The 19,270-nt window shown below is 41.3% G+C and overlaps 1 protein-coding gene across 2 annotated transcripts in view; it reads left to right on the top strand.

The window, feature by feature from the left end:
* Positions 1-19,270, top strand: part of LOC145360729 (fibrillin-1-like) — a 407,592-nt gene that overhangs the window by 197,459 nt on the left and 190,863 nt on the right. For both annotated transcript variants that reach the window (XM_080216108.1, XM_080216109.1), the window contains exons 13-16: positions 4,943-5,068; positions 5,350-5,472; positions 9,008-9,130; positions 12,087-12,239. In XM_080216108.1, coding sequence (XP_080072234.1) covers positions 4,943-5,068; positions 5,350-5,472; positions 9,008-9,130; positions 12,087-12,239 — 525 coding nt within the window. The remainder of the gene's footprint in view (positions 1-4,942; positions 5,069-5,349; positions 5,473-9,007; positions 9,131-12,086; positions 12,240-19,270) is intronic.

Below are 19,270 nucleotides of genomic sequence, written 5' to 3'. Positions count from 1 at the left end.
TTTACAACACACAAATAGGTGTAGCTGGTGTTTCTTGATGCTTATGCCCCAATCGAGCTGCTTTCCATCTTACTTCATCTGACCCCATCAGCATACACTTCTATTCCTTTCTCCTTCATACTTATCTAGCTTCACCTTAAATACATTTATACTATTTGCTCACCTACTGCATGTTCTAAATTCTAATCTAATTTTTTTTTAAAAATGCCCTAAGTTCCCTTTTGGATTTATTCTGGGCTATCTTATGTTTTTGATTTCTAGTTTAGGACTCTTCCACAAATAGAAATATTGCTACATCTATCCTAAAATTAGTTCATCCCCTTAGCCTTGTCTTTTGCCTTCTCTTTTCTAGAGGAAAGACGTGCCCAGCCTGTTCATTCTTTCCAGATAGTTATAACTGTTCAGTTTGGTTTCATTCTGTTCATTAGTATCTTCAATCAAACTTCACCCCTCATTTATAAAACTCTGTCTGAGATTTACATCATAATTTAACAGTTTTGCTATTTTCTATTACAAAGTATCTACTATTACAAAATATCTAATTCAGAGAAAACTGCTCCAAACATTGAAGGGTGAAGGAAGGCACCTGGGCCTTGGCACTTTCCCTCTTGGACAGTGCAAGGACCCCAGACTGGCACTGCCAAAAGGGCACCCTCGGCACCTGACTCTCTGGGAGTGCCTTGATTACCATCCCTTACCTCCAGTGGGGTCGGGCCACCAGCTCCCTGATTTTCAATGTGAATCTGTCGGCACTGGAAATCTGACGCTGGGAGACATGCTCAGGCCCAGATGCCCAGCACGGATCATGTGAATCAACTGCCACTAGAGTCTCCCAGACTGCTGTACCCAAAAGGCAGCGCAACAGGATGGGAAAATCACCTCCACTATGTCCCCCATTTCCCCCTGTATGCTCGCAACTTCCAGGTCTACTTCATTGGTGCTTTTTTCTACCTTCCCTTTAGTTAGACTGTTTATTTGACATAGTACTGGATGAACAGAAATTTCCTCCAGCTAAATATAGGGAGAATCTTCTGTCCTTCACACAAACTGTTTTTCCGAACTACTGAGCTCTCCAGACTGTTCCATGCTGTTCTTAACCTCAGTGTGATATTTGATCCTAAGATGAGCTTTCAAATACATATCATTACCATAACTAAGACTTTCTATTTCCTAACTCTGACTTTGGTACACCTGACTCTGCCCCTGCCACAGTTTATCTACTACTAAAACCCTCATCCATGTATTTGTTATCTCAAAAGCTGACTATTCCAATGCACTCCTGGCTGACCACCCATATTCATTCATCACTTAGCAAACGAGTTCTCCAAGAACTCTGCTGCCTGTATCAGTCACATCCAGTCTCATGTTGGTTCCTGATTAAATGGCAATGATAATATTATTATCAAATCTCTTCATGCTCTCTTCTTTCTCCTTCAATCCATCTGTGCTCCTATAAATCTGACCTCTTGGTAATTTGCTCCTTTACTTCTTTATCTCTCTCTCTCTTCATAAGAACATAAGAAATAGGAGCAGGAGTAGGCCATCTGGCCCTTTGAGCCTGCCCCGCCATTCAATAAGATCATGGCTGATCTGTCGTGGCTCAGTTTCACATTCCCGCCCTCTCCCCATAACCCTTAATCCCCTCTCTTATCAAAAACCCATCAACCCGCGTCTTAAAAATATTTAGCGAGGCAGCCTCCACCTCCTCAACGGGCAGAGAATTCCAGAGATTCACCACCCTTTGAAGAAGTTCCTCCTCAACTCCGTTCTAAACCGCGCCCCCTTTATCTAGAGGCTGTGCCCCCTAGTCCTACTGTCCTTTCTGAGCGGGAAGAGCCTCTCCATTCATCATCTTATACGTCTCAATGAGATCTCCCCTCATTCTTCTAAACTCTAACGAGTACAAGCCTAGTTTATTCAGCCTCTCCTCATAGCTCAACCCCCTCAACTCCGGCATCAGCCTAGTAAACCTCCTCTGCACTCCCCCCAAAGCCAAAATATCCTTGCGTAAGTACGGCGCCCAAAACTGCACACAGTACTCCAGCTGCGGTCTCACCAATGCCCTATACAGCCGCAGCAAGACCTCCCTACTTTTATATTCAATCCCCCTCGCTATGAAGGCCAGCATCCCATTTGCCTTCCTGACCACCTGCTGTACCTGCAAGCTGGGTTTTTGCGACTCATGCACAAGGACCCCGAGGTCCCTCTGCACCGTCGCCTGCTGCAGTTTTTCTCCACGTAAGTAATAATGCTTCCTACCATTATTCCTACCAAAGTGGACCACCTCGCACTTGCCAACATTAAATTCCATTTGCCAGTTCCTGGCCCATTCGCCTAGCCTATCTAGATCCTTCTGCAGACTCTCCACAGCCTCCGCGCAATTTGCCGTTCCACCAATCTTGGTGTCATCAGCAAATTTCGACACCATACACTCGGTTCCCTCCTCCAGATCATCTATATAAATGGTAAATAGCTGAGGCCCCAGCACCGACCCCTGGGGCACTCCACTAGTCACCAACCGCCAATCCGAATAGCACCCATTGACCCCCACTCTCTGCCTCCTATTTGACAACCTGTCCTCTATCCACGCTAACACCCTACCCCCAACTCCATGTCCCCTGACCTTCTGCAATAACCTCTTGTGAGGTACCTTGTCAAACGCCTTCTGAAAATCAAGAAAGACCACATCCACCGGCTCTCCTCTATCCACCGCCCTAGACACATCCTCGTAGAACTCCAGTAAATTTGTCAGACACGACTTCCCCTTAACGAAACCGTGCTGCGTCTGCTCTATCAAGCAATTCCCCTCAAGATGCCTCGCTATTTCCTCCTTGATGACGGATTCTAACATTTTACCTACAACAGACGTTAAACTAACCGGCCTATAATTCCCCGCCTTTTGCCTGGCACCCTTCTTAAACAATGGCGTAACATTAGCCGTTTTCCAATCCCGGCACTTCCCCGGAATCCAGCGACGTCTGGAAAATAACCACCAAGGCATCCACTATCACCTCCGCCATTTCCTTTATATCACTTCTTAAAAAACTTACCTTTTTGCTACTGTCCCAAAACTCATTGTGATTTGGTGTCCAATTTGCTTTATAAAGCTCTTGTGAAGCAACTTGAAACATTATATTAAAGGCACTGTATAAATATGAGTAGTTGTATCATCTGCAGACTTTATAAAATATTACTTGCTACACTTAATTCACTGCTGTTTATTTGTTTTTATAAATTATTGAATCAGTTAAGATCTATCAATATTTTCAGATAATATCAAAATAGCAGCAACACCAGTGCAGAATAGTGAGGGCCAGTATATGCACATTCCAACACATTTGAAAATGCTGGATTTGAGAAAAGCAAAGTAGTTTATCCAGCAAATGCAGGTAGAGGTAGAACAATTCATTTTGACAAAAGTGGAAAATATAATTGATGGGAAGATATTGGCAGATAAAGAAGAGGAACTTCATCTTGAAATAACACTGGCAGATTGCTACAGCCATCCCCTTGATGCTTACTCATGGGTTGATTTGGCACAGTTGGTTGGACAGCTGGTTAGTGTTTCAGAATGATGCCAACAGTACAGGTTCTATTCCTGTACCAACTGAGGTTATTCAAAAGGCCTGCCTTTTCAACCCTGCCCCTCATCTGATCCTCAGGTTAAATCACCACCCTCCCTTTGAAGGGAGAGAAGCCTATTTTCATGTTGGATTACGATGACTTGACTTTGCTTACTAGTGGCAAAGCAAATAAGTAACAGTAATGTAACATATAAGGCTATTGTGGCCAGTTTAGTTTTCCCCCTCCGACTTTAAAATGGATGCTTTATTACTGGTGAATGTTGAACAGAGGGCTCTGACATTAATGCCAGAGTTAGAATAAATGAAAGGAAATACTGCAGATTGGAAATCTAAAATTAAAACAGAAAGTAATGGCAGTACTTGCAGCAATGGCAGCATCTGTGGAGAGAAAAATAGAATTAATATTTTGCATTGAATGACTTCTTTGCAACTGATGGAAGGTAGAAATGTGATGGGCTTTACACAATTGAAAGGGGAAAGAAGGTGAAAGGTAAAATCTGGCATAGGTTAGAGGGTAGGAGAGAATAAACAAAGATGTCAGGGAATAAAAGGTAAGGATATTATGATTCTTCCAGTAGAGAAGCAAAGCATTGTTCCTGAGTGAGTGTCAATGGCAGACTAAAAATAAGCTCAAATTTAGACCTGAACTGTGATTAGTTATTGTTCTAGAAATTCCTTTAGGCTATATTTAATGTGTATGAGGAAACAATCTCTGCCTAAAGATCTCAAAATTGGCTCTCAGGATTCACCCGCAGACTGCTAGAGCTGTTTTGCTCCACAGGTAGCAAGTGACGTTGAGCCACCTTCCATGCAGCAGGATTCTTAAGTGAGTCTTGAAAAGAGGTGTACCTGAATTTTCAGAAGGTATTTGATAAGGTACCAGGTTAGAGATTACTGCACAAAGTAAGATAACATGGTTTGGAGGGTAACACACTGGCATTGACAAAGGATTGTTTGGCTAACTGGAAACAGAAGAGATAAATGAGTGTTTTGGGGTTTCAGTAATAAAGATTCTGACATCTGAAGCAAATCCTGGTTATTGAACTTTATGAATGGCATAGGCAACTCAGTGGAACAAAGAGTAAATTCATAGGCAGCTTGAATGGAATGATTATTTTTCTGCTCAAAAAGCATTGTAGTTCTAAGTTAACAAATACTTAGTAATGGTATTAGATTATATTGTATTCATAATATTCATTTAGCAGTGATAGTTAAAATATTTTAAAATATTTCATTACATAATACTCCCACATGATGGTTGAAACAACACATCAAATTGGATAGTTGCTCAAAATTAATTATTTCAAACTCAATAATTACTCATTATTTTAACATGGGTTGTTTTTGTTGTTTTTCAGATATTGATGAATGTGTTCAGAATGGTCAGATCTGCAAACATGGTCGTTGTGTGAACACAGAAGGCAGTTTCCAATGTATTTGTAATGCTGGGTTTCAGCTGACACCTGATGGGAAAAATTGCATGGGTATGCAGCTCATATAGATGCAATAAACTAATACAAACAAAAAAAGAGGAGATTTGCCATTAAGTTTTAATATTTATCTTTATTAATATTTATTGAGATTTTAAAGCTTGCCTTTTAAGCTATCTTGTAAATTGACATTTTTGTTTAATTATGTATTAACACGTTTGTCTTAAATTATGAGTATACTACAACTTTGATCAATGTTTAGATGAAATGCAAATGCTCAATAAATGTTAATATTAATAATGTGTGCAATTTATTAATGTAATCTGCAATTTCAGACCAGGATGAATGCTCCCAGAGAAACATGTGTCTGAATGGAATGTGCATCAATGAAGATGGCAGCTTCAAGTGCATCTGTAAGCCTGGTTTTGAGTTAGCATCTAATGGACGTGTTTGCATTGGTAAGTTTTTTTAATACCAATTATCTGAATTCTATCTTCTTCCTTACCAGTTATAAAGTACTCAAAGGGGCAAGCAGCCTATGGTCATCTGGGACGATGGCGATTTTTACTGTTACCTATTATCGACCACATGTCTAGGTATTCACCCTGTCTCCTTAGAGTGCTGTACAGCTGGTAGGTAGCATCCTTGATCCTGGCACTGGGAGACAACATACTACTCTGGATTCATGTCTGTGGCTGCAGAAACACTGTTTGTCCTTTTAACTATAAAATTGCCGTCCACTATTGCTATTCTAATATTCATTCTGCCCCCTTTTACAGCTGAGCCATATATGGCCCCAAGATAAACCATTGTCACCAGTATTTAGAATTAAAAAAAGTTGGAAAGTGAGATACATTTTAAGGGAGTCTTGACGCTACCTGCTGGGGCCTCCTTAACTTTCTGACAGTCACTTATTCTCTCTCTGCCTGAACTCCTTAAAGCTACAGGGTGACCACATTATTATCCACAAAGCTTTCAGCCTTGTGGTTGCACCATAGTGATACCAGCAACTGCTCAAGCTTTACTAAAGCTTGAACTTATCTAGCTGATGACAAACCCTGCACTTGTGGTTGTTTGGGACATGATAAAGACCCAGGGTGTGATCTTATCAAAAATATTGTAAGTCCTAAACGAGCGTGAAAATGGGAAAAATTTGTGCCTTTGTTTTGGGTGACTTAAAAATTGAATCTTACCTGACTCTGGCAAACAAATCTTGACCAACTTGAAATTTGCCAGCAAGGGGAGTGGGCAGTGCCTAAATCGTCTGAAAGCTGGCTGATAGCAGCAGAGGGCGCAGAAACCTGTCACTGCCTCTGCTGCTAGAGCCAGCCCTGCGGCCTCATCCACCCTCCCCACTGGCTACCATGGGGCTCTGCAGCCGATGGTGCCCCCCCACCCCCGAACAATCAACCCTCCCGGCCTGGCTGATCGCGCCTGATATTCAGTGCCAGTAAGATCATGAGAGGCAAGAAATCAGGCCAAACCTGATTTCTCGGCTCTCTCTAATGATCTTATCGACTCATCCTGCCCATCAGACAGAAATGATGATATCTTGGCAATATCCTGTCCAAAAATAAGGCATTGGTTGATGATAATTGCCTGATAAAGCAAGCTCAGCATTTCACCGGCTCACCCACGGGCTTTTAAGACAGCATGGAGTTAATTTCAAAATAAAGATAAAATTCTACCAGGCATTGGGGATATTGTCAGAGGATACAACAGGATGTAAATAGATTGGAGACTTGGGCACAGAATGGCAAATGGAGTTTAATCCAGACAAGTGTGAGGTGATGCATTTTGGAGGAACAAATTTAGCTGTGAATTATACTGTAACTGGCCCTTAGGAACATTAACATACAGAGAGATCTGTGGGTGTAGGTCCCTAAAAGTTGCAACACAAGTGGCCAAGGTGATTAAGAGAACATGCTTGCCTTCATCAGCTGGGGCATTGAGCACAAGTGTTAGGAAATCATGTTGCAGCTATATAAAACCTTTGTTAGGCCGCATTTGGACTATTGCATGCAGTTCTGGTCACCACGCTACCGGAAGGACTTGAAGTTTCGGAGAGAGTGCGAAGAAGGTTCACCAGGGCACAGGTTCAAGGTGAGGGACAAAGTTTAAGGGAGATGTGCAGGGGAAGTTTTTCACGCGGTGTGGTGGGTGCCTGGAACACGCCATCAGAGATGGTGGTGAAAGCAGGCACATTAGTAACAGTTAAGAGTTACCTGGATGGGTACAGGAATAGGGAGGGAGTATAGGAATATGGAGTGAGTAAGGGCAGAAGATTTATTTTAGTTTAGTTAGGGCATCATGATTGGCACAGGCTTGGAGGGCCGAAGGGCATGTTCCTGTGCTGTATTTTTCTTTGATCCTTGGTCCTCACATTAAAAACACAAAATGCTGGATGAACTCAGTAGGTCAGAGATCCAAAACATTAATTTTGTTTCTCTCCACAGATGCTGCCAGATCTTTCTGAGTTTATCCAGCATTTTCTGTTTTTATTTCAGATTTCCAGCATCTGCAGTATTTAGCTTTTATTTGAATGGTCCTCACATCACTTCTTTATGATTATGAGGCATGAGAAACCTACTGCCATCATACAAAGCAACTAGATGCATTCCACTGTTGCTGCTTAAGTGCTTTCTGCAACATCAAGTGGCAGGACAACATCTCTAACACCCAGGTTATTGCTAGATACTATATATCTAGTACCAAGAGCATGCTCATGAGAGCTCAATTTTTCTGTTTTGGTCATGTGGCTTACATGAAGCACATATAAAGTTGGTATTCTAGATCTAGCTACGTGTGGGACCCAACACCATAGGATCTTCCAAATTTAAGGGCAAAGATATTCAGAAAGCCAAACCCAGAGCCTGCAAATTGGAGTCCCTTCTTCCATCTTGAGATGACAGTTTGCACTGTAGTGATCGACTTTATATTAAAGATTGCCTTGTGTGGTTCAGGAGGCCCACTCTAGTGTGGGCCTCCTGATAGTTCGGTAAAAAAGTGCAGGAGCCGATAAGATGGATTACTCACATGGGGAGAAAAAACAATCCTGGAAAAATCTCTGTTATCAAGCAATCTCAACATTTTAGGAGAACGGTCAGGTCCCTACAGGACACGTGTACACTGCAAAACTAGTGCCTTCAAGGACATCAAAGATCTGTTTGCGAATGTATGTATTAAATATATAATAAATAAATTTGCAGTCATATCTGCAAATCAAAATCTGGTTTAAAATCACATGAGACAATGCTAGTTAGACTCCTTTCTTAATTTTTGTGAATTGAAGCAATGAAAAAATATCATCAAATTTATTTCATATCTAAAATATCTGAGCACAAGGCAACCCCATACATGACATTGCCCTTAGGCAGATGAGGGGCTTATGTCAATTGTGGAAATTGATTCGTATATTAGTGTGAATATGATTTTAATTTTAAGTAGGAAAATTGTGAATTTTTTTTAAGGGTCTCACTTGCAACTTCACTGCATGCTGGTGCATAGAGCAAGTCTTTCTCTGTGATACCATCTGTTAACACTTCTATGGAGGGCAGTTAGGTAAATGAAACTTTCAAGCTTATTTATGCTGATTTACGACAATATAGATAATGATTCTGAATTCAGCATTATTACATATGATTGCATGGTTTCCTCTATCTCCTACCAAATTCATTTTCAGAATTCAGTGATTAGATAATTGCTAATTTTGATTATTTAGTATTTATATCTTGAAAAATATCGGTCAGAAGTACTTCCTATTTCAAAGAATAAAGTTGCACTATAAAAAAATAGAACACTTAGAGAGCTTATAGCTTGTATTAAGAATGAGTTCTCAATTACAGGAAACTTTTAGTATTCAAGATACCATTAAATAACTTAGAAGATTTGCCCATAACACAGATTCACCCAAGCTTATTTACAGGAATGCATGTTTTCATGATTCATGATTAACATTTTGCCACAATGAGTGTACCTTCTGTTTTTCAACAGACATTGATGAGTGCCATACACCAGGAATTTGCATGAATGGGCGGTGTGTCAACACAGATGGCTCCTACAGATGTGAATGTCCTCCTGGCCTGGCTATTGGACTTGATGGACGAGTCTGCGTTGGTAAGAGAATTGGTTGAAATATATGCAATGAGCGAACCTTTTCAAAGGAGCATAAACTACCTAAACATTCATTAAAAATATCTTGCTTTCTTCGAATCTGCTTTGCATTAATAGAGAGGATACTGAAATTTGGTATTTTCCTTCAAACTAATAGGTTCTCCTGTGTTTACTGGTGGAGCAAATCAGGGTGTGGGCAATTTCTGTCTGTGTCTGCGTCCCATTTTCGTCTGGTGGGTGAGACAATCAATTTGATTGTCATACTTCAGATAGAAGAGCAGCAGAGTTACTGATAGTGGCACATGATGTACAACTCTCTCCAAGAGTTTTATGAGGGTTTTTCTGGTGTTGGAGACTGTAGTTTTAAATGTGTTGGATAAAATAAAGCTCGTCCTGGAGACCATGTCATATAGGCCTCTAAGCATTGAGAGTGATATATTTGCATAGACAGATAATGGAATCAAAGCAGAGAACAGGGATAGATGGAGCATTTTCAAATTGGCAAGCTGTGACTAATGGAGTGCCACAATGATCAGTGCAACGCCCTCAGCTATTTACAATCAATGATTTAGATGAAGATACAGTGAGTAATATTTCTAAATTTGCTGATGACAAAAAAAACCAAGTAAGAATGCACGCTGCCAGGAGAACACAAAGCGTTATAGACTGGTTGAATGGACAACCCAGTGGCAAATTGAGAGTAGTATGGGGAAGTGAGAGTTTGTTCACTTTGGTTGTAAGAAAAGTAAAGCATTGTTTAAAACTGCAAATGTTGATGTTCAGAGTGACTTGATGCACTCATACAAGGATGCAATTTTGGCATGCTTATACTGCAAGTAATTAGGAAAACAAATAGCATGACTTGCCAAGCGATTGGAATACAAGAATAAAGAAGTCTTGAAACAGTAGTATGGAGCTTTGGTGAGATGGGCTGCCCTCCCAGTGGCCTCTTTCACGTGGCTGGAATTGGTGCACTGGCGGTGGGATCTTCTGGTCACACTGGTATGAATGGAATTTCCCATTGACTGCACCCTGCACCACTGGGAAACTTGGCAAGGATGTCTCATCGATGGGACTAGAAAATCCTGCCTATGTGAACAGCTGGAGAATTCTGACCACTGTACAATTTGGTATCCAATTTGAAAGAATGCACTTGAATTGGAGGAAGTGTAGTGAAAGCTCATTAGGTTGGATCCTGGGACATGGGAGAAGTCCTATTGTGAGAGGCTGAGTTCATTGCGTCTATATTCTCTGGAGTTTAGAAGACTGCGGGGTGAGTCCATTGAAACATTCAAGTTTTGAAGAGGATTAATGGAGTAGACACCGAGAGATCTATAATGAGGAGCAGTTTCAGGATAAGGGGCCAATCGTTAGGACCAAGATAAGGAGAAATATCTTCATTTTTAAGGTTCTGAATACTTGAAATTCTCTACCCTGAACAAGGATTGTGAGTGTGTCATGATTGAATATAATTAAGATTTAGACAAGAATAATTTAGATCTTTAAGGGAATCAGGGAACTTAGGGAGCAGTTGGGATGATGGAATTGAAGCCCAGAATCAGTCTTGATTATTTTGAATGGTAGGATAGGTTCAGCAGGCCAGATAATTTTCTCCCACTCCTGCCTAATTATGGCATACAAGTGGAAACAAACTTCTTACCTTGGCTGCACCAATGAGATTCTTAACATAAGAACATAAGAAATAGGAGCAGGAGTAGGCCATCTAGCCCTTCAAGTCTGCCCCGCCATTCAATAAGATCATGGCTGATCTGTCGTGGCTCAGTTCCACCTTCCCGCCCTCTCCCCATAACCCTTAATCCCCTCTCTTATCAAAAACCCATCAACCCGCGTCTTAAAAATATTTAGCAAGGCAGCCTCCACCACTTCAACGGGCAGAGAATTCCAGAGATTCACCACCCTTTGAGTGAAGAAGTTCCTCCTCAACTCCGTTCTAAACCGCCCACCCTTTATCTTGAGGCTGTGCCCCCTAGTCCTACTGTCTTTTTTGAGCGGGAAGAGTCTCTCCACCTCTATCCTATCCATCCCATTCATCATCTTATACGTCTCAGTGAGATCTCCCCTCATTCTTCTAAACTCTAACGAGTACAAGCCTAGTTTATTCAGCCTCTCCTCATAGCTCAACCCCCTCAACTCCGGTATCAGCCTAGTAAACCTCCTCAATTGTTCTTACTGTACCACATGCCTATTATGAAAAGATCTAGGTTAGATTCTCATAAATTGGCACTTGCTTCTTTAATCTAGCTGCTGTTCTTCTTGTCTTGCGATTACTTGCTTTCTCCACTGCTGCCATTGCCTTTTCTAAGTAGCTAGTATTTTTTTTCTTACGAAGGCTCCACGTCTGAAATATTAATTTACTGATGCAGACTGACCTACTGAATGATTTCCACAAATTTTATTTGCCTGATTTCTAGCATCTGCAAATTCTTGATCTATTTCCAACTTGCACCTACATGATATAAATTCATTCTTCGGGGCCTAACTGCCATTCCTACCAAGTTTCTATGTTTCCCCATTTCCTCTCCCCACCACCACTACAATCATCCCAATGGTTCCAAGGCATTGCAGATTGTATCCCATATGACGTGTAAATTCTGTAAATCTAAACTATCTAATTCTGCAATTTACAGCATTGATAGCACCAGGACATTATTGAAAGCAGAAGTCCTGCCCTGTCATACTTCTGGTAGCAACCCAGTGAAATCTCAATTCCTAAGGCTCTTTGCATTGCCTCCATTAAGTTCCATTTATGTCTTAGCATCCTAAATTTATCTCTGGGCTTTTAAAACCATAACCTTTCCTGTTTCAATTTAACCATTCTTCCCCGAGCAGGTTTTTTTGCCTTGCTTGCTTCATTTCACTTTCAAATCTTAATTTGTTTTATGGTCTTTCCTCACTGATAGTAATATATAACTTTTTTAACGATTATTTTGATCTCCAGATACTCATATGAGAAGCACCTGCTATGGTGGATACAAGAGAGGCCAGTGTGATCGACCATTACCAGGAGCTTTCACCAAATCTCACTGTTGCTGTGCCAATACTGATCATGCATTTGGAGAGCCTTGTCAACCTTGTCCAGCAATAAATTCTGGTGAGTACCTTGCTGGGTAAAACTGTTGAAAAAACTGTTAATTTATTAAATCGATCAATAATTAGTAAGACAGTGTAAACATCTGAATATAATTTTACATTTTCAAAGAAGAAGGAAAAAGCAACTGGAGAGTAACTGATTTACAAAGAAAATTGTTGTTGCCAATTATTTATTTCTCAAATCAATATACATTTACATTTTAAAACAAAAATGGCAAATGTTCTTTCAGCTTTGCTAGTTGGGTGTTTTTAAGCTTAATCTAAAGCAAATAGAAAAACTTAATTTAGACAATTGATAGCAATATGTGGGGATCAGCTTGAATCTTAGTACAAATGTACAATCCAGTTTATAAAAAAAAACATTTTATGATAAGTCCTTGACAAAATGGGCTTCAGGGAGCAAAAATAATGCATAGATTCAGTGAGTTGCTGAAGCTGATCAACCATAGTATAAAAATTTAATGTTGTAAAACCATGTTCAGTGGTAATCCTTATTATCTACTGGCACTACCTTGGATCATTTTGTTGGCTGTCAAATCCATTTTCCAGTGAGAAGGAAGGTGTCAAATCCATGGTACTTATGTCTCCATTCAGTTATTCATAGTGGTGGTGCTGCTTCTTGCATAAATCCTTTAGTTCTATAACAATAGATAATACACACTCATCATCCAGGTTAAAGAGTACATACTCAAGAAATGAAAAGGCACATCTTGTAATGAAACTTCCACTTTTTGTATTTTGACTTCAGGAGAAAAGGATGTACTGACATCCTTTTGCTCATCTCATGGCTTTTATTCCCACTGGAAACATTCTTCCAAGGTTAAGTAAAAGGAGAGCAGTCAAACCTGGCGAACTCCACAAAATTAATAGTTATAGTCTGGTGGTGCTTTTTTCCATAACAGGGGCTTTGCAATATTATTAATATATTGTACAAATTGAAGATCAATTAAAGGGTTGTATTGAATGTGAAAAAATGATTATATTGCTTCCTTGTGAAAGCATTGTTTATGTTTAATTATATCAGAAATCGTTGGCTATCCTTTAAAAAAAGCTTTTTGGATGTTTATAGTGTTGTGTTGATGGTGGCTACTTTTTTCACCTGCAGCTAAATTTATTTTATGGTGCATGCCAGATTCATTTGTGTTGTTTTAAATAAATTATAATTCAAATAAGTTTATCTAAACAACACAGACATTTTGATAAACAACACAGACATCTTGATGCAGATTTGTTAGCAGTATGCTGAAATGAGGGATAGGGTATTGGGTGGTTAAGATTAAATTACACAAATGTCACAGAAAGAAAGACTAAAGGAATGATTATGTTTGTAGCAAAAATACAAAACGATTGTTCAGAATGAATGCTAGTGGCAGAATAATGAATACCTCTGTCCAAAAATAAGATTCACCCAGCATATGGCAAAAAAAACAGAATTAAACTGGGGGATAGAGACATACTGCAAAATTGTTTAACTCAATGTTGAGTCCAAAACGCTGTAAAATGTCTAATTAAAAGTGAAGTGTTGTTCCTAAAGCTTGTGTTAAGCTTCACTGGAAAATCAGCAAGCTGAGGACATGAATGTGAGAATAAGGTGATGAATTAAAATGGCAAGCAACTGGAAGCTCAGAGCCCCGAGGTTCCAGGCAATGATCATTGGCCAGAAACTAAATACAATCAGCCATATAAATAATGTGGGTACAAGAACAAAGTAAAAAGTCTGACAACACCAGGTTCCAGTCCAACCCATCCACCTGATAATATACTCGCAAGCCCTCGGGCTAGCCCCTTCGTCAGGTGATGAAGGGGCTAGCCCGAGGGCTTGCGAGTATATTATCAGGTGGATGGGTTGGACTGGAACCTGGTGTTGTCAGACTTTTTACTGTGTTTACGCCAGTCCAACGCCGGCATACCCACATCATGAGTACAAGAACAAGTCAGAGGCTGGGAACTCTGCAGTGAATAACTCACTTCTTGACTCCCCCAAACCTGTCCATGATCTACAAGTTACCAGTTAGGAGTCTGATGGAATACTCACCCCTCTCACTTGATTGAGTGCAGCTCCAACAATTCTCAAGCAAGTACGATCTGAGACAAAGCAGCCCAAAGAAGTTCTGAAGAAGAGTCATACGGACTCCCAGCTTTAACTCTGTTTTTCTCTTTCTACATATGTTGCCAAACCTGCTGGGTTTTCCAGCATTTTCTGTTTTTATTTCAGATTTCCAGCATCCATGGTATTTTGCTTTTATTAAAACAGCCCTTTTAATACATACCCTATCTGTCACTCTGTTCCTGGTCCTTCCTCATGTCTTCAGTGGCAGCTATTCCACTACAGCTGCAACACTGAATCTCCGAAGCAATATCCTTTTAAAGCTAAATTCCTGACTGCATTTCAGCCTTTTGAGACCATGTACAGTTGTTCCCAAACAAGTCTCAACCTTATCGAGCCTTGTAGATTTCGCAATATCCAACTTGTTTAGCTCTTGGTGGTATCTTTTCATCTAGCTTCAATTATATCTGTCAATTAAACTTCATCTTCTAATGCTTCAGATGACCATACTATAGAAGATTACTCAGCATCCTGGACTGTGTTCAAGGGAGGTCACTGAATGCATTAAAAGGAGTCTTCTGATAAACAAAACATGACTTATTTTCGTAGTCTAGCTTTAAAAAAATGGAAAACAAAGATGTAATCTGAACACCAGCAGCATGGCCAGTGAAAAACAAGGCCTAGAGAAACAGCTCACTACTGATAATTGATTAGAACCAGTGTTTGCCAGGTGTGAAAAAAATAGTGGATCCTTGTCTCATGCCTACAGTAGTGATCATGAAATCATTGTTGATTGTTGTAACATTTCAAAGAGCTCACTAATGTTCTTTATATATATTTATAAATCTGTTATTCTTGCCTACTTGTTGACTCCAAACCCACAGCAATGTGGATGACTCTCTGAAATGGCCTAACAAGCTACCCAGTTGCATCAAACCACCTCAGAGTGTACAAAAAATGAATAAAATTGGATAGATCATCAGGCATTGACGTAGGCATATGGAATGACAGCAGTAAACCAGCCATGTCAACTCTGAAAATTCCTCCTGAGAAACATATGGGGGCTTGTACCAAAATCAGGAGAGCTGTCCCATACACCCACGAAGCAGCAGCCTGATATAGTAATACTAATAGAATCATACCTGAGAGTGGTTGGGGTGTAGACTGCCTGCTGTGATAGTGGAGTTGGACACTTTAGGAACTTGCAAGCAGTTAATGGATAGACACATGGAGCACTCCAGAATTATGGGGAGGGGATAGCTTGATCTTGGGATTGGTCGTAGCTCAGAACAACATTGAGGGCTGAAGGGCCAGTAATGTGCTGTAATGTTCTATGTTCTATACCTCACAATGCCCCCCTCATCCTCCCAACCTCTTCACATTGAACTGATGAAACAGTACCTCTCCTGTTGCGCACCATTTGGAGGAAGCACTGAGGGTAGACGGGGACTTTAGAGTCCATCACCAAGAGTGGCTTGATAACACCAATTTGCCAAATCCAAAAAGACATAGCTGCTAGATTAGAACTGCAACAGGTGGGGAGGGAATCAAAAAAGGGAAAACCTACTTGATCCTGCCCTTACCAACTTATCTGCTGCAGATGTGTTTGTCCATGACACTATTGGTAGGAGTGACCACTGCACAGTCCTTGTGAAGACAAAGTTCCAACTTCACAGAAGGATACCCTGCATCATGTTGTATAGCACTACTGTTGTTTACCATGCAAAATGGTAACTCAACAGGGCATCAGTGAGGCACTGTGGGGCAACAGCATTGTACTCAATAATAATCTGTAGTGTCATGGCCCAGCATATTCTCCACTCTAACATTACCAATAAGTTGGGTGATCAACCCTGGATAGTGAAGAGTTCAGGAGGGCATGCCAGAAGCAGTCTAAAAATTGGATGATCTATCTGAGCCTGAGATCCCCAGCAACACTCAAGAAACAGTTCAAACCTCTGGATACTGCAAAGGCTATGGGCTCTGAGAGCATTCCAGCAATTGTACTGGAAGTTTGTGCCCCAAAACTAGCTGCACCCCTAGCTAAGCTGTTCCAGTACATTTACATCACTAGCATCTACGCAACAAAGTGTGAAACTGTCCCCAGATATGTCCTGTCCACCAAAAGCAGAACAAATCCAACCTGGTCAATTCATGCCCACGCTGTCTACTCTCGATCGTCAGCGATAGCGCTGTCAAGCAGTAAGTACTCAATAACAATCTGCTCAGAGAAGCTTAGTTTGAGTTCCACTACAGCCACTGAATTCCTGGCCTCATTACAGTCTTGGTTTAAAAATGGACAAAATGAACTGGAGGTGAGGTGGAAGTGACTGCACTTGACATCAAGGCTGCATTTGACTGAGTGTGGCATCAAGCAACGCTAACCATACTAGAGTCAATGAAAATGAGGGGATAGCTCTCCGGTGGCTGAAGTCATACCTAGCATAAAGATTACGGTTGTTAGTCAGTCACCTTGGTCCCAGGATATCACTGCAGGAGTTCCTCAAGATAGTGTCCTAGACCTAAATATTTTCAGCCATGTCATTAATGACCTTCCTCCCATTATAAGATCATAAGTGGTGATGTCCGTTGATGATTGCACAATATTCAGCACCATTCCCAATTCTTTAGTTACTGAACCAGTTCCTGCAGCAAGACCTGTAAAATATTCAGGCTGGGACTGATAAGTGGCAAGTAACATTCACACCACACAAGTGTCAGGCAACAACGATTTCCAACAAGAGAGAATCTCTATTGCCCCTTGACATTCAAAGGCATTGCCATTAATGAATCCCACACTACCAACAGTAGAAACTGAACTGGACAAGCCATATAAATACTGAAAATTCTGTAACTCACCACCTGACTCCCCAAAGCCTGTCCACATCTATAAGGTGCAACTCACCCCTCGCCTGAATGAGTGCAGCTCCAACATTCATGAAGCTTGACACCATCAAGGACCAAGAAGCAAATCACCCATCATCTTCAACATTCACTCTCTCCACCAGCTACAACACAGTAGCAGCAGTGTGCACCATCTGCAAGATGCATTATAGCAACTCACCAAGGTTCTTTTGACAGTACCTTCCAAACCCGTGAACTTGATGTCCTAGAAGAACAAAGGCAGCGGATGCATGGGAATACCACCACCTGGAAATCTCCTGGAAGCCACACACCATCCTGACCTGAAACTATATCAGCATTTCTTCACCTGCGATGGGTCAATCCTGGAACTCCCTCCCTAACGGTACTGTTGGTGCACCTACATCATGTTGACTGCATTCAAGAAGGTAGCCGACCACCAGCTTCACAAGGGCAATTGGAGATGGGCAACAAAAATTCTTGCCTAGCCAGCAATGCCTACAACACATTTAAGAATGAAAAAAATTAGGACATTCATCTAACGAACATAAGAAATAGGAGCAGGACTAGGCTATCTAGCCCTTCAAGCCTGCCCCGCCATTCAATAAGATCATGGCTGATCTGAAGTGCATCAGTTCCACTTTCCCGCTTTCTCCCCATAACCCTTAAATCCCTTGTCTGTCAAAAACCTATCTACCCGTGACTTAAATATATTCAACAAGGTAGCCTCCACCACTTCAATGGGCAGAGAATTCCAGAGATTCACCACCACCCTTTGAGTGAAGAAGTTCCTCCTCAACTCTGTTCTAAACTGCACCCCCCCCCCCCCTTATTTTGAAGCTGTGCCCTCTCATTCTGCTATCCTTTCTAAGTGCGAAGAATCTCTCTACCTCTACCCTATATAACCCCTTCATTATCTTGTAGCTGAATCTGCACACAGTCCTTCTATTCCCTGTCCCAGAAAATCTCATAAAAGACCGTTGATTCCACCACTGTGCTAGTACCATAATCGCTGTTTGTGTATATCCAAAACAAGCAATGAAAACATGACACAGCACATACAAATATTAAACTGTGCCTATTCTTAGAATTCCTACAGTACAGAAAGGAGGCCGTTTGGCCCATCAAGTCTGTACCAACCACAGTCCCATCCAGGCCCTATTCCTGTAACCCCACACATTTGTCTTGCTAATCCCCCTGACACTATGGGACAACTTAGCACGGCCAATCCACCTAACCCCCGCATCTTTTGACTGTGGGAGGAAACTAGAGCACCCGAAGGAAACCCATGCAGACATGAGGACGTGCAAACTCCAAGCAGTAGCCCAAGGCTGGAACTGAACCTGGATACCTGGCGCAGTGCTAATCACTGTGCCACCCTTGGTGGCTTTCTATAAATGTTTGTGCATATACTGGTGCTTCGATATAATGCAACCCTCATGACAGCTGCAGAGGATATATCCTTTAACCACCTTTCCATCACTGCTGTGGCAGGCTCACAATTGTAATAAATGTTTAGTTTGTCACATCAATCAGCTGCCTTCTGAAGTTTGGCCCTTTAAAGTCCTATGTGACTTTTGGTTCTCCCACCCCACTCCAACTCCCACTGCTGGAAAGGTAAAACCTCTGGTGTCCCTTCCACTCTGTGACTACTGCCCAGTTCACCCTACTGTAAGCTTCCCTCTTCTAAGCTAGCTTTTTTACACATAATATTCATTTGAGTTGGTATCTATGATAGTGGTAGCTATTGACAAGTGCATTCTTGCTCACTCTCCTCAAAAGGGCAAGGTGGGTTAATTATCCTGAATTTGCTGTGTCACGCAAAGGAAGCTTTACAGCTAGGAGTCTGCAGTGATATAGCTAGAATGGTTAGGGTTCAGCTCATGGAGCTACTTGAGGATTTGTGTGCTGAGACTATATGGAGCTTAGAAGTGAGAATAATGTTGGGTGATTACAGATATGCAACTATTCGAGATCTTTACGGAATCCTGAGTGTCTACCTCTAGGCAAGGTGCCCCCTAATGTATATCTGGCCATAGCACCTGCTCTCTCCACGCGCGCCCCCCCCCCCCATCCCTGATCACCATCGACATTGCCTCCTCAAGAGGAGTGATATCTGCAGA

Source organism: Carcharhinus amblyrhynchos, chromosome 32, assembly GCF_965287045.1.
Source record: "Carcharhinus amblyrhynchos chromosome 32, sCarAmb.v2.hapA, whole genome shotgun sequence".
Taxonomy (NCBI): domain Eukaryota; kingdom Metazoa; phylum Chordata; class Chondrichthyes; order Carcharhiniformes; family Carcharhinidae; genus Carcharhinus; species Carcharhinus amblyrhynchos.
This window is presented reverse-complemented; position numbering and strand designations above follow the sequence as displayed.